The sequence below is a fragment of the Mauremys reevesii genome, linkage group 11, assembly GCF_016161935.1.
Source record: "Mauremys reevesii isolate NIE-2019 linkage group 11, ASM1616193v1, whole genome shotgun sequence".
Lineage (NCBI taxonomy): Eukaryota > Metazoa > Chordata > Testudines > Geoemydidae > Mauremys > Mauremys reevesii.
In genome coordinates this window covers 12,906,045-12,922,364 of record NC_052633.1, presented here as the reverse complement: position 1 = coordinate 12,922,364, position 16,320 = coordinate 12,906,045, and the positions used below count along the sequence as shown (strand labels likewise).

General features: G+C 42.3%; 1 protein-coding gene and 1 long non-coding RNA gene across 3 annotated transcripts in view; one reads left to right on the top strand and one right to left on the bottom strand.

Annotated features, from left to right (window-relative positions):
* The window catches only part of LOC120374438, a 30,090-nt gene extending 27,109 nt beyond the window's left edge, over positions 1 to 2,981 (top strand). Inside the window, exons 3-4 of the long non-coding RNA XR_005586097.1 lie at positions 2,287 to 2,391; positions 2,795 to 2,981. This is a non-coding gene — a long non-coding RNA (uncharacterized LOC120374438). The remainder of the gene's footprint in view (positions 1 to 2,286; positions 2,392 to 2,794) is intronic.
* Positions 1 to 16,320, bottom strand: part of ERBB4 (erb-b2 receptor tyrosine kinase 4) — a 1,095,893-nt gene that overhangs the window by 1,014,636 nt on the left and 64,937 nt on the right. For both annotated transcript variants that reach the window (XM_039494132.1, XM_039494133.1), the window contains exon 2: positions 13,360 to 13,408. In XM_039494132.1, the coding sequence (XP_039350066.1) occupies positions 13,360 to 13,372 (13 nt within the window). In that variant the 5' untranslated portion in view covers positions 13,373 to 13,408. The remainder of the gene's footprint in view (positions 1 to 13,359; positions 13,409 to 16,320) is intronic.

Below are 16,320 nucleotides of genomic sequence, written 5' to 3'. Positions count from 1 at the left end.
GCACTATCAGAACTAAATTATCATTTGTGTTTCATTAAAGTCAAAACTCTCATTGACTTTTCAAAAGTGGAAGATCGGGATCCACACATGCAGTATTGCAGACGGGAAATGCATTGGCCTTTTCTTTATGGACAGTCTCAGATACATGGAGAAAATGATTTGTAAGGCTCTCCTAGAGATCTAGGCTAGGTTTTGTAGATTTTACTAATGTACAGTGAGGTGCAGGTCTAACCACAGTTTTATCAAAAATATAGAATAGTTTCAAAGTGGGTGACATACTGCATGATACTCACTTGTCACAGGACTTCATTTCTGATAAAGATTAGATGTCACCTTGGTGAAAGAAATAAAAAATGCCTGCAATATGACTGTCTAAGGGGTTTACTAATGAAAAAAAATTCATGAGTGGCCAGTGAAGTGGATACTGTTGGAAAAAATTCATGAATGCAAAAGAAGCATTAGAAAACACTGGGCTCACTCCTTAGAAAATATAAGTCAGTGAAGCTCCATTCACCTCTGTAAAGCTGTGCTGATTTACATCATCTGAGGATCAACCTCAATGGCTTAGTCTCTACTTTGAAGGATTGCCCAAAGTCCATTAAAATTTTGCAATAGGTAGAAATCATTTGGGTTCTTCTCTTGCTCCCAGTGTTTTTTGGAGGGTTTTTGGTATTGCTGGCCACCCTTCCCGCAGCCCCCATTGGCCTGAAGCAGCAAACCACAACCAGTGGGAGCTGTGATCGGCCGAACCTGTGGAGGCGGTAGGTAAACAAATCAGCCTGGACCACCAGGGGCTTTCCCTGAACAAGCGGCGGCCCGACTTTGAGAAGCACTGCTCTAAGAGTCTCATTACGTATTTAGACAAGGAATTCCACAATTTAGATACCCCAACAGAGAAGAAAAATTTCCTGAGAACTCTTCTAGTAAATTGCATTATTTACCGTGGTTTTTTTTATTTTGTATTTTTATATTGTATTGTTTACTTCTACTTCACTTCCATACACAATTAGTTCAGAGAATTTGTCTAACATTTATTTCGGTCATGATGTCATCGTTACCAAGAGGGCTGCTGAAAATGAAGATTATTTTTCTATTTTCAAAACTTTGTCTTTGTCTATATATGCAAATATAAAGCTTTCGTGTTTATTTATTCAATGTCCTTCCTGTGGAAAAATAAATTCATTTTTAATGGTATGGGGCCTCTTACACTTGACGTATTTTAGGGCCTCAGAACATCATAATCCGGCCCTGGTGGAAGTGCAATGACCCCCAGCTCCATTTTCTGAGCAATCATTTTTTTAACTGGGTTTATCAATGTCCATACTCACTTGGATCCTCAATAAATGGTTTTTTTTCTCCCTTATCACATTTGTTTAAATGTGCTTGTTTGTTACATTGTAAATTCGATGTGTTCATTATTTATTTTGAATTGTTAGTAATTTTACTCTGGGTTTTATATAAAATAACAAATGCTCGTTATGCAGCTGGTCCAAAGAGAAATTATCTGTGTTGATAACTTTCCATTTGCTGCTTTCCTTTTTTGCAAAGTCACTTTAAAGGTTTTTTTAAAATGTTTGCAAAGTATGTCATGCTGCTCAAATTCCTAATAAAATATTAACAGAAAGAGCTGCACAATAAGGGTTGACTTGCTCTTATTCTGGTCTTCTTGAAGAGTTTCAGGGGACCAATTCAAAGTTAGCTGCAGAGAATCAAACATATCCATTTGTATTACGCATGCATGTCTCCGATGTATGCACACAAATCAGGTTTTTGTCTGCACACATGCCGATTTGGGGTAATTTTGCAGTAATAGTACATTGAGTATTGCAAATATAGACAAGATACATATAAATATATGTATGCAACTACCTTTGAAAATCTGGAGTTCTTTGTGTATTTTATAGTTAATTCATTACTACTTTGCTATAACCAGAATATAGGACATTTTGTTCTAAGTGTAAGAGGAGGAAGAAAACAATAGTCTTTTGCCTTCTCTATTTAGACTGTAAACTCTTTTGGCGAAGGGACTGTCTCTTTATATGTGTATATACAGCACAAATACAATAGGGTTTGATTTCCTTTGAGGCCTCTAGATGCTACTGTAATACAAATAAACTCTTAATGTCATTACTTTTGATCTTGTACCATGTGTGGAATTCCTGTAATTGGTAATGGACATTTGATGCAAAGATCAAGGACAGAATATGTTACATATTTAAGATCTGTGCAAACAATTCCCAGTTTATTTGCTAAACTTAACTCTGCCCCATTTGCAAATTTTTCCAGGCACATGCTATGGATTTCATAAATTTGCTTGCTACTTGAAATTGTTGAAGAGATGTTTTGTCTGAACATGTTTCAGTTTAATGGATTGCTCACAAGCTGATTACTGTAAGTATTCCTTTTATAGAATGTCAGGGTTGGAAGGGACCTCAGGAGGTCATCTAGTCCAACCACCTGCTCAAAGCAAGCCCAATCCCCAGACCTGTTTTTGCCCCAGATCCCTAAATGGCCCCCTCAGAGATTGAACTCACAACCTTGGGTTGAGCAGGCCAATGCTCAAACCACTGAGCTATCCCTCCCCCCATTTGAGTATATACACTTGGACATGTTGGCTGCATCAAAGGGCATTGCTTCTCTTTCCCGTGTGGATAATCTAACCTGTATCAACTGCTTCCATTGGAAAGGAGTACCACATGCCCATAAAATAAAATCACATTTCAGGATTAAATACAGTTTGGCTAAGACCAAAATTCTGTTTTCCATTTGCATGAACAAATCTTCAGTCACACAGATCATCATGAAAAAGGGGCCAAGAGTGTGACTCATGATTTTGCTATGGAAACAGCAGCCTTTAGTCCCTTTTGGTGTCCTGGGGCTGATAAAATCTCTTCAAAGTCTTCCTGGAGCCACATGTCAGAGTCTACATAGCAAAGGCAAATGCTTTCCTGGGCAATCCCAACTGAACTCTATCAACTATAACAGGCTATAATGTGAGCCTCGGTTAATTTCCTATAGAACGGAATGGATAATTTCATGGCTCATTAAACTGATAATTTCATTCTGCATTGCTCAACTTGTGTGGTGGTGTTTTCTCTCCACTCAGCTTCCTACAGTCGCAGCCTGATTACTGTAAAGTTGTATAAATTAAACAGGAACATTCTCCTCATCAAGCTACTGACTAAGGAATGCCAACTTCTGTTTCTTCAAATGCCATAAGGAGCCCAACTTATCTAAAAGCTTCCAGAAAGTACTGCACTGCCCTGCAGTTGCAATACTGTGAGCCTGCATGGGAAGCCATAAGGCTTCCTGCTTCCTGCTAGGTTTCAATTGTTTGAACTTCCCCAGTTGAATAACTCCATAAAAGTCAATATGGGCTCACACCTTCATGATGATTTAGAGCCAAACAGACCCTATCTTTCAGCCTTTGCTAATTATAGTAATGCCATGTAGCCTGGTAAAGCAAAGTCCTTGTGCTACCATAACATGGATGTCTGTCCACAGTTGCACCTTCTCAAAAAGCAGCTGGAAAAGCTGCATGTGTTGTTTCTGCTGATTGGGGTGGTTATTTCTCTAAGGTACCACTACTGTTGAAAAGCAAAATAATTGTATGTGAAAGCCTTATTGTACGATGCAGAAGGAATATCTTCTTCATAACTTTCTTTAGTCAGGACTATACCAGGATCAGAAAGGAAAAAGGGGGAAAGGCCTGAAACATCGCAAGCATGTCTTTCAGAAAGGTTCATGGTGAAACTCCAATCTAGTAAAACTCATGGACTGTATAACAGCCCAGCCATTTCCCTCTGTCACCACACACAACCCCCTAGCCCTCCTCTTTACCTTTAAATGCTTTCTGGGGTGCCTCAGCTGAAAGCAACCCATTTTCTCAGGCATCTTCCAAGAGTGGGCATGTATTCCCTTTCTGCTCCTGGGCTTTTCAGAGGACCCTCAACTGGTCCATTTCCTTTAGCTAGAATGTTTTGTTGGAGGAGGGGAGGGGAGTAAGATGGCCTATTACATTCAACTCACTAGAATTCTCTTCAGGCAGGGAGCTGCATGCCTGCTCACCTCACCCACCAGCTGTAGAAATGCTGCAGCTCTAAAAGCCATGTGCCTTCCTGAGGAATAGTGCAGTCCAGAAGGTTGTTAGAGAGCATTCTGGGATGGATGGTACTACAGAAACCCCAAGGATTCCCCATTACTGTGTCATGCATGCTGAGGGAGGGACTCAGACGTCACAATAATGTTACATCACTGATGCACCAGCAATAGAAACGGAGGATCTGTTCACCGGGCCTGCTGCTACTCAGTTAGAGGTGGAGGGGGAGAACAAAGTAGGAAGAATGATGACTCCCATTAAAGTATTTCTAATGGATTGGAGGAGTCTCTCATAGACTCCACCTGGAGGAGTGAGCCAGCTGATACAAATTTGAAGAACACAAGGGTGTGGAATAGGTCAGCCTGCAGGGAAGAAAGATGATCCAGAGGTTAGGGGCCCAACCTACGGCTGTGCCTGGCTTTCTGTGTGACCTCAGGCATTTTGTATAGGCAAAGAGCCTCAAAGGTATTTAGACTCCTAACTTACATGGAAATTAGGAGCCTAACTGTGAGGATTTGGGCCTTGGTCTTACTGGGCTTTAGTTCTCCTTCTGTAAAATGAGGATAAAAGCACTTTCCTGTCATGCAGAAGTGTTGCAAGGCTAACTACTCCAGCTGGTCAGAGCTTTTTCCTCCACAGTAAATTTTGACTTTTTGTTGAAACCCCAAAGTTAAGTTTTCAGCCATAGAAAAAGGAATATTTTCAGTTTGGGGAATTTTACTTTTCCAATGAAAAACTGACACTTTGAGGAAAGCAGACTCTCTTCACAAAAAAAATTAGTTCAGTTGAAAACTCCAATTGCCAACAAAAATGTATTTTGGTAGAAAATTTTCAACCAGCCCTAAAGTATAAATTAAAGATTGTGAGGCCCTCAAATACTACAGCAATGGGGCCAGATAAGTATCTTAGCCAGATAGCAGGAGTGGGATTCACAAACATATTTAGGTGCCTAACCCTCTTTGAAATGAGACAGAGGAGAGGGTTGTAAGCCATTGGAACCACACCGAAGGAGGTTCTTGGAGCCTGTTAAGTGCTGGTGGACAGTTCTACATACAGGAGTAATGGACAATACCTGCCGATTTCATTGCAAAACTGGCAAGTTTTACAGAATTCCCATGAAGTTTCTCTTGAAATTTACAGACTCCCACATGAGAGCAACCTATCTGCTCTTCTTCTCTGACAGTCCTCAATTGCTGGGCTTTCCTCTTCTTAAGTGCAGCAGTCTGTGCAGGTATAGCAGGATGGGACTAACTGAGGCCAGGACTGCTTTTTAACCCCTTTTCATCTGGCACAGGGTGTGTGTTCCCACTCACAATCACCTAGCACCTTTCTAGAGCAAGTTTACAGTTTCTTTCTGTAGCTGCACTCCCTTGCCCTTCACATTACTTTGTGCTAGGTGCTGTACAAACAGAATTGTGAGCCTGTTGGGAAGAATAAGACTAAACATAATGGAACTCTGGGGGTGCAGCTACAGAAATAAACTGTAAACTTGCCTTAGAAAGGTGCTAGGTGATTGTGAGTGGGAACACACACCCTGTGCCAGAAACTTCATGGGAACTCTGTAAAACTCGCCAGTTTTGCAATGAAATCGGCAGGTATTGTCCATTACTCCTGTATGTAGAACTGTCCATCAGCACTAAACAGGCTCCAAGAACCTCCTTCTGTGTGGTCCCAATGGCTTACAACCCTCTCCTCTGTCTCATTTCAAAGAGGGTTAGGCACCTAAATATGTTTGTGAATCCCACTCCTGCTATCTGGCTAAGATACTTATCTGGCCCAACTTATCTAAAAGCTTCCAGAATGTACTGCACTGCCCTGCAGTTGCAATACTGTGAGCCTGCATGGGATATTTTCCATAAGGCTTCCTGCTAGGTTTCAATTGTTTGATGAGTGACAAACTTCCCTAGTTGAATAACTCCATAAAAGTCAATATGGGCTCACACCTTCATGATGATTTAGAGCCAAACAGACCCTATCTTTCAGCCTTTGCTAATTATATGAAGCATAGTAATGCCATGTAGCCTGGTAAAGCAAAGTCCTTGTGCTACCATAACATGGATGTCTGTCCACAGTTGCACCTTCTCAGAAAGCAGCTGGAAAAGCTGCATGTGTTGTCCCACTATTATTCTATATTTAGAAAAGGAATCAGCAGCAGTATCTCAGACACTACTCTGCAGTAAGAGTGGCCAAATGCCAATTTTGCAGTGTGGCCACTGTACAGCACCTTTTCACTTTGCTCCCTCACCTTAAGTTCCTCCACTTCTGTTTGTTCTCTTCTTGGGGCAGCTGATTTTTGGTAGCTGTAGGCTTTACAGGTCTTGTGACCCCACTCATTTGAGATTTTACCAGTCATTAGGTACAGAGCTGATCAAAATTTGTTTGAATTTTTTTCCTTAAAAATATGTAGTTTGGGCTAAATTGAACTCTTCTTTTCTTTTTTTGTTTTTTTTTAAAGCAGTTCAATTTTGACATTTTTCAATGGAACAAAATAATTTTGTTTTCAGCTTTCCATTGAAAACTGAACTTTTTCCATCAAAATATTCTAATGAAAATGTTTAATTTGAATTCTTTTTTGCACTCCTAGCGCCTTGTGTTGACATAGCTGAAAATGGCTGGGGAGGATGGAGGCAGGGTAGAGCTCTGCAGGAGATTTTCAAAAGTCACAAAAGTCACAAAGGGCAGTGGGAGTTGGGCACTTAATTCCCATTTGTGCCTTTGAAAAACTCCTCCATCCATCTAAGGTTGCTAACCTGCCTTGACAGAAGCTGACGACAACATTTCTCTCTCCAAGTGTATGGAATACTCATTGCCAATATTCTGACCTTCTGCAGTCTACCAGATAAATGACTATTATAGTGGTGTCCCATTTGTCCTCTTGTTGTATAGACACTCACAATGGCTTTGGTTTTACATCATTTAATACACCCTGACATACAATATAGTTCTTGAAAGGTATTTTTAGTAAACCAATCTGTGTCTAGAGCCAATATTTTTCCCTCTGAGAAGTTTCTGAGTGTTCAGTATCTCACACAGTCTCACAAGCCAATTCTTTGTTGTCCCTCACTGGAGGAAAAGAGCACTGGGGACCAGTTTAGCATGCCTCAGTGGTAGGCTGTCATCCAGAAGTGATGGTTTATATTGAAATTTAGCAAAAAGTTAGTATTAATTTCTCAGGCTGGTTACTCTAGTCTATTGGTTTCATACCAGTTATGTATCTTGCAAAGGACAGCTACCACAAAGCCATTTTTCCTTCCTACAAATTTCTATTTAAAGGGTCTTTAAATATCTTTGGCACAAGATTCTACATAGTTCTGTACTCGTGATACTATTTCTTCTCCACTTAGTGAGGGGATGCTTTGAAACACGTCTGTACTTTCTTTCCCTTGCCTACATACCAGTTTGTAATTTTATCATCCACTGATCATGGATGTAGATGTCTGCTAAAGTTGCTATGGGTATGTCTACACTGTGATATAAGACTCATGGTCTGACTCTGGCAGGCTGGGTTCAGCTGACTCAGGCTTGCGGGACTCAAGCTGTGGGGCTATAAAATTGCAGTGTAGATGTTGGGGCTCAGGCTGGATCCTGGGCTCTGAGATCTTCCCCTTTCACAGATTCTCAGGGTCTGGGATCCAGCCCATCCCCAAACATCTACTTTGCAATTTTATAGCCTGAGCCCCAAGAGCCTGAGTCAGCTGACGCAGGCCTGAGACATAGTGTTATGGGTTTTTTTCATTGCAATATAGACATACCCTATGTCATGCTAAGTCTCATTAAAGATCTATGATACTTGTATAGGTGACCTTGTTCTGAATATACTGGTGCCCTGGTTTGTAATGGAGAAATGGTATAATAGATGCTGAGTGGAATATGCTTGAGCTGGGTTTATGTGTGCAAATAGAACATTTTCTCTCTTTATTCCAAAGAAGGCAAACCTAATTCTGTCATTAGGAAACACAAAACCCCTCTGATTGCTATAACATGTCTCTTCAAGTATTTGCACCAGTTTAACCAAAACTGGACCTCAGCAGTAGCAGCCAGGACCCACCACTTCCCATTTAGATGTGCATGCTCTAAGCCACAATTCCCCCACTTTTCCTAGAGCTCCACACTGACCCAATGCATGGCTGGGCTGGAAAGACTCCAACTGAGAGCAGGCAGGAGTGCCTTAATTACCAGTCACAAAAGCTTGAAATACTATTACCAGTAAGTGTCTCACTGACTGGGAACCAAGGACGTATCCAATATACTGCAACATCATTAGGCCAACTTCTGCTCTGTTACATCATTGCAACTTTGTTAATGTCAATGGAGTTAAATGATTCATTGATTCTAAAGGGCAGGAGGGACAAATACGATCATCTAGTCTGACCTGTGTAAAACAGGCCATAGAACCTCACCCAGTCATTATTGTTGTGTTACGCCCATAAATTCTAGTCGAGTGACAGTATACCTTAGGCACATCCAATCTTGATTTAAAGACGAATCTACCACATCCCTTGATAAATTGTTCCAATGGTTATTTACTCAGACTGTGAAAAAAATGGCTACTTATTTTTAGTCTGAATTTGCATAACATTATGTAGCAAACAAAAGCAGCATTTGAACTATTGTATCTTGTGCATGATTTCCACAGTCAATATATTTCTTAACGTTATACACGCTGCAAATAACATTGTATCCCAATAGCAATAAGATTGTGCCCTCATAAGAAGCAAAAGTCTCCATGGCACCTGCTTTTAAAACCACATTGCAATGTTCATTTTATTCATATTACCCCTGCCTGCAGTTGTACAACTTTGAATAACCATCTGTTTGAGCTGTGTAAGTCACTTGCAGGTTTCTAATAGGATTCTTCTTCTCTTCATCTGTGACCAACCATGAAATGTAGTATTTTTGCAATGAACATGCTGTGAAATTTGTCAACTTTATCAGTGATTTCCATGAAGCCCTACTCATGTAGTAAAAGTTTGTACATAATTTCTTACTCCCATATTTAATCTTCTGTGTCAGATTAAACTATTGGAAAGGGCATTTTGCATGCTTCTTAATTTTTAGGGTAGTTACAGGTCAGAAAATTGTGTACATATTACATTGTGCACCTCCCTATTGGCACGGGCATGCGCATGCACACACACACACACACACACACACAGAGCTAAAGAAGCTTCTCTTTTCTTCATAACAGACACTCAACTGTTTCAATTTAAGAAAAAAACAGTGTCCATTTCTCTGCTGAAGTAGCTCTATTAACTGTGTATAGGCACACATTATTATTTGCATTACTCTAGTGCAGGGGTCTCAAACACGCAGCCCATGGGCTGCATGAGGCCCATGGAGTTATTTCCTGTGGCCCGCCATAGCTCCCCTCACCCTCTGCCCTTCGCCTCTGTCCCTCCAAGTGAACTGCGTCCCACTCCTCTGCCTACCTCCCAGCACTTCCCCCCACCAAACAGCTGTTTGGTGGTGCTTAGGGCTTTCCAGGAGGCAAGGGGGAGGAGTGGGGATGCGGCATGCTAAGGGGAAGAGGTTGGAATATGGGCAGGGAGGGGGTGGAGACTTTGGGGAATGGGGGTGGGGAATGGGCGGGCAGAGGCGGGGCCTCATAGAAGGGGTGGAGTGGGGGCGGGGCCAGGGGCAGAGGGCAGGGCTTTTGTATCTTTGTATGAAAAGGTGTCAGTGATGCGGCCCTCGGGCCAATGTACTAGTCCTCATGTGGCCCTCGTGGTGATTTGAGTTTGAGATCTCTGCTCTAGTGCCTAGAAGCCCTAGTAATAGACCATCCCATCACCCTCCCTTGTGCTAGGTGCTGAACAAACCCAGAAGAAAAGACAGTCCCTGCCCCCAGAGAGCTTGAATAGTTACAGACAGATGTGGCATACAAGGAAACAATGAGACAATATATGTCAGCATGACAGACTGTGGTCACAGCATATCTGCTACCTATATATGACCATACAGATGAGAATCTCTCTAACTGGAACATTTACAAACTATGTTTTACATAGTTAAATAACAAAATCTGAAGCCTGAAGATACAAGAATAAATTATATTGGCGGCAATCATAAAAAAAGGAATAAGCTTATTCCTTTACTGAACGGAAAGACTGCGCTAGAGGGTTTTTTTTATGATTGCCCCCAAATATAATTTATTCTTGTATCTTCAGGCTTCAGGTTTTGTTCAAGTAGATAATGGTTGAATAGAAAGCTTCACAATGATCCAGAATGTACACTCCTTAATAATAGAGAGATCATTTACTGGAGAGTAGAGCATATTCATGCATAATCCTTTCTTTTGTATTAAGAAGTTTCAGGGATATGAAAGAAACAATTGTTTTCACCGTGGCTAATGCAATTAAGCAATTTTGAAGTGCTGGAAGAAAACCTGAAGCAGTTAGACCTTAAAAATCAGGGATCTATGATTTGTGATTTACCAATGGGCTAAAATTAAACTAGAATACAGGAGTCTGATCCCAAACCCATTGAAGTTGGGGGAGCGGCATGTCTTGCCATTGACTTCAACAGGCGTGACTCCAAAACACTATATTCATCTATGTTCATGTTCACGTTCACAAGACAGAGCCCAATTTAATTTTTTTTAAAAGCGAGAAAATCCAGAGGAAAGGCAGAAAATTTGACTTACCACAGTATCTATCACCTTGAGGGCAACCAGTGTGAAAAAGATAGGATGCTATGTCAGTTTATGGAGTTTTTAGTTCTGAATTTCTTTGATTTAATGTTTTTTTAGCAAGTGATGGGGAAAACATCACTTAAAGGCTAAGTTCAGATAAGCATCTGTCATAGGTCTCACCCCCACTTGGAGGGATGCTTTCCTTTTCCCTCCTCCCCTTTCCCTGAGAATTTACCCAAGGAAAGATCAACCAAGTCCTTAACAGAAAAGATTTATTAAAGAATAAAAAGAAAGTAGCTGTCTCTGTAATACCAGGATGGAACAATACACAGAGTCTAACCTATAAACCTGGAGAGAATTCCCCCTCCCCTTTTCTTTCTCAGTAAAAGCAAAGTAACAGCAAACAGAAATAAAGAATTTCCTTCAGCAAACACACAATTGCAAATGTAGAAATCAAATTATAAGACTAATCCGCCTTTCTAATTAATACTCACTATTGGATAGTAGGAACTACTCCAGGAGAACTTGGAGACATGACTGGCCTCTCTTAGATCCAAAGAGAGCACTCAGAGCCAACAAGGAACACAGACAAAGGCTTCCCTCCACAGAGATTTGAAATTATCCTGTCCCTTGATTGGTCCTCTGGTCAGGTGTTTCTCAGGTTACTGAGCTTGTTAACCCTTTCCAGGTAAAAGAGACCTTAACCCTGATCTGTTTATTTATGACAGCATCCAAGTGCTTAGATGGTCATCTTCACTTAAAAACACATTTGTCTTGGTTAGCCTGTTTCTATGCGATTTCTTTTTTCCACAGGATTCTGAGTCTTCCTGTGGCTGTACAAAATGTTGGCAACTACATCGGCATTCAGCCACCACAGTTATTACATCACTTATGCATGTGCACACTATTCTTCTTGTGTCGGCAGTGTGTGTCCTCACCAGAAGTGCTTGTATTGATGCAGAATGCAGTGCAGCATGGGTACATATCTTACTGTGCAACTCGCCACCACCCAACACAGATTGTTTGGGGAAGTTTTTGCAATCCCACCTGGGGCTGAAATGAGTCACACAGGGGTGACTGGGAGCATAGGGTCAACTTCCCATAATGCAGTGTTCTCCATCCCATAATTTCATCAGCATCTCATAATATTTCACACCTTTTCGAAATGTGCGCAAACCCACATGTCCCTCCTCGCTGTCCACCATCTCTGACAGAAGCCCAGAGCCTGCACAGCCTTGCACTATTGTGATGAGCGTTGCAAGCACAGGATGCCTGATCCTGCAGTAGTTGCAGAGCCACAGGGGAAGCCGCAGGGAACATGACTGGAGGCTAGATTGCTATGAGACATAGAAAGAAACAGCTCAATGATGTTGGTGCTCACAGAGCAGCTGGAGGTGGTGGAGCCTGAGAAACAAGCACTGACTGGTGGAATCATATCGTCATGCAGGTTGGGGATGATGAGCAGGGGCTGCAGAACTTTTGGACGTCCAAGGCCACATTCCTGGATCTGTGTGTAGAGCTGGCCCCAGCCCTCCAATGCAGGGACACCAAAATGAGAGCTGCACTGACAGTTGTGAAGTGAGTGGTGATTGCACTGTGCAAACTTGCAATGCCAGATTGCTACTGGTTAGTCGGCTTAGCAGGGCATTTGTGTCTTCAGGGGCTAAATTTCAGTGTGAACACATCCACAGCTAGATGGATGTAAGATGCCTTGTGTTGACCTAACCATGTCATTGTAGACCAGGCCTTAGATCGCCACCAAAGGTTGATAAGCATTATTACAAAGATGGATAAATAGTATCCTTTGCAGAGAGGCAGAAAGATTAATGGGCAAATTTGCACAATTGCTCAGAACTCAAAATGAAATATGGCCACTGATTTTGGTACCTAAATGGGAACTGAGCTCTTCTGAAAATCCTAAATAACTTGTGCAAGGCCACACAGTAAATCAGTGGCAGAGTCAGGAGTAGGTCAGTTTTCTCCCAGTTCCCAGCTTGCTGCTCAAACAACTAGATAGCGATGTCTCCTTATTAGACTACAACATATTCAGTCTGGTGCTGCACATGCAGGGACACATTTGTTTATAGAGAAGAATGATAGTCTTGTTACGGCATTGGAGTGAAAAACCATGAGATCTAGGTTCAATTCCCACCTCTGCCGGATCCTTGTGTGACCTTGGCCAAATCACTTATTGTGTCTCATTTCCCCATCTGTAAAATGGGGATAAGACAGACAAAGGGTGGAAGAAAGTATTATCTATTTAGACTGTAAGCTCTTTGGGAAAGGGACTTTCTCTTCCCATGTGACTGCATAGTTTCTAATTCATTGGTGTCTCCAAGTTCTAGGGTCACATAAATACATTTTTTAAACCCTTGACAAAACAGATACAAAAACACTGGATGTTTGGAATAATTCCAGTTCCTATTCACTCAACCCTTTAAGTATTTATACTCTGCTTGTCATAATTGTATCAGTTTACACCAGCAGTGAACACCACTGCTGTTTTAAAAATGCATTTCGACATGCCCAATCCCTATACCCCAGCCAAGAATAAATAGTTACATTCTGGAAAGTATTGGTCATTGACATATATACTTGCTAAGTATTTACAAGGGTAGAACTCATTTACCTCTTTTATGCATTGGTCAGTTTAGAAAGCAGCAGGGTCTTCCTTCTGCCTGTAATAAAAACAAGCAGCCCAGAAATTAATGAAGGACAAAGACTCAATGTCCATATCTCTATATGGCTTAATACTTTAAGAGCCTACAACAGATTTCTTGATGTATACCAAAGGGTAATAGTCCAAAGAGTCGATCTCAGTTATGCTAGTGTATATCCAGAGTAGAGTCATTGATTTTTAAGACCCAAAGGAACCATTATGATCTGCTACTCTGGTCTCCTGTATAACATAGCAATCAGTGAAAATCCTAAATCACTTCAGTGATGCTCTAAATGTGTGCTGGTGGAAGAGTAGAATTTGGAAGAATATGCAAAGAGGGAAATGTATGTTATGGTAACCCAGAAAAAACTTTTCATACTTGTTAGCATAACTCAGGGGTAGGCAACCTATGGCACACGTGCTGAAGGCGGCACGTGAGCTGATTTTCAGTGGCACTCACACTGCCCGGGTCCTGGCCACCCGTCCGGGGGGCTCTGCATTTTAATTTAATTTTAAATGAAGCTTCTTAAACATTTTAAAAACCTTATTTACTTTACAGACAACAATAGTTTAGTTCTATATTATAGACTTACAGAAAGAGACCTTCTAAAAATGTTAAAATGTATTACTGGCACTGGAAACCTTACATTAGAGTGAAAAAATGAAGTCTTGGCACAGCACTTCTGAAAGGTTGCTGACCCCTTGTATCAGGGTGGACCCCTGCTCCTGCCCTGAAGGGTTAAAAACAGCCCTGGGAGGGGGATGTGGCTGGAGAAAGCAGCTTTTAAGATGGGCTGATTGGGAAGTGGCTGCAGCTGGGCCACGCTCCAATCAGGCCCAGCTGGCCCCTATAAAAGAGGCTGTGAGGCAGAAGCCCAAAAAGACAGTCTCTCTCTGCATTCAGAGGGAGATGGGCCTGGCTGCAGGGAGCTGAGCAGGGTACCTGAGGGGAGCAGGGCTGGGGAAAGGCAGAGGAGCTGGGGAGCTCCAGCCTGGAAAGCCCCAGGCTACGGCCTAGCATTGGGCTAACAGGTACTGGGGGTTGCAGAGGCAGCCCAGGGGTAGGCCAAGGCAGCAGGTCCAAACCCTCCTTGCCAGTGATGAGTAGCAGGCTGATACTGCAGTCTGCCCCAGGGTGTGGGGCTAGACAATGACTACCAGTAGCCATACACTGAGGCAAGGTGGGGATAGAGGGTGAGGGTTCCCTAGAGACGGGAGACCCTGAGAGAAAGGGGGCAGCACCCCATGTAAAAGGGCACCAGGGTCCAGGGAGGGACTCGGGTCCAGGGAACAGGCAGATCACTGGCCTGCAGAGGGCGCTCCATGCTGGAAACCGAGCTAATTCTCAGGAGTCACCAGCAGGAGGTGCCGCAGGGGTGAGTCGGCCCATCTACACCCCTGGCATAACTAATTGTGATATAACAATGTTTTGTGATTCTTTCAGAAATAAAAGTTTTGAAATAAATACTAAAGTTCTGTGGTAATTTTCCCCTTCAACATAGTAAAAGCAGTTCAATCCACCAGAGGGAGCTGGGGAACGGTTCTGCACAGGTGTAGCCGGATCACACAGGAAAGAATGACTAGGTATACATATTTTTTCTCTGTTAACCAGTTGCCATCAATGCAGACCAATGGGACCCAACTAACAGCTCATAATGATAAGCTCAGCGAAAACAAGTTGAACTTATACAATTCTTTTACCTTCAATAATGCAAGGCCCTGATTCTGCAAATAGATCCACATGAGCTGGTTTTACTGAGTCACTTCAGTCCTCCCACCCAAGTTGTTATTAATAAATAGTTACAGTAACATATTTGTTTGCACCATATGATTTAAGTTAATATTTCTGTTCTTAGGAAAAGATCTTCAGTGTGAGCTGAGGAAAAAGCAACGTTTATATGGGCTTCTTTGTCCTGATGGGAAGATAGGGTGAGGAAGCAAACAGAGAGATACCCACTGTTCCCTGAATCACTAAGAACAGCAACTGCTGCCAGACTCATGGACCCCTTCAACCATTAACTATAGGAGGAAACCAAAAATTGTTGGCTGAGGATTTCAAAGCCACCTAGGGGGACAGGGCACCAAGTTCCTGTTAATTTAATGCAATTAAATGGACATCAACTGAACTGAAAATATACTCAAGTCAGTGGGGTTCCTTGCTGTGCAGCTGTCTACCCCCATGCTAATAAGGGCAAGATCGGGACCTGAGACTGATTCGTCCAGCGAGGGTTCCTCTCGTTGTAAGTTTTTGTACAGCACCTAGCACAACTGGAACCCCACGATGCTGACTGGGGCTGTTGAGAGCCACCATCACCTGACTAATGACAAACAAGAAGCTGTATTAAACTAACATTATTTGGGATGCCAAGTGAAGTAGCTGAATGTTAGGAAATGCCAGATTTATGGCTGCCCTTGCAACTGTGCCCTCTGTGCATCCATCCTGTGCACTGAATGAAGCCAGAGTCTTGGTGGGGCGGGACGGGGCGGGAAATCCGATATAAATGATCATATAAGGGAAGACTGTGCAATAAACCATTCATACCACGGGCCATGCTGGCAAGTTTTCCAGAGGATTACTAGTGAGAGAAGGGAAATTGCAAGTAACTGTCTATATCTCAGCAAAAGCTGAATGGAATTTCATGGGACAAGGAAAAGGTGCTATTCGCCAGCCAAATATCAAAGGCCTGCTGCAAACAATGGAGGCATAAGAAAAGATTGGGGGAAAAAATTATAATGGAATGTGTAAGACAACCGAACTATACTGGTGTGTCCCAGTGTAATGGGTCACACAAGACACCACACTGCAGGAAGGGGTTAATGGGCTACTGAGGTCCCAACTAGCTCAGATTAAGACACCCAGAGCAGGAAGCAAGCTCCAGGCAGGGTCTTACAAAGGAAGAACTTGGCTCAGTTGGAAAGAGCAGGCGGGGG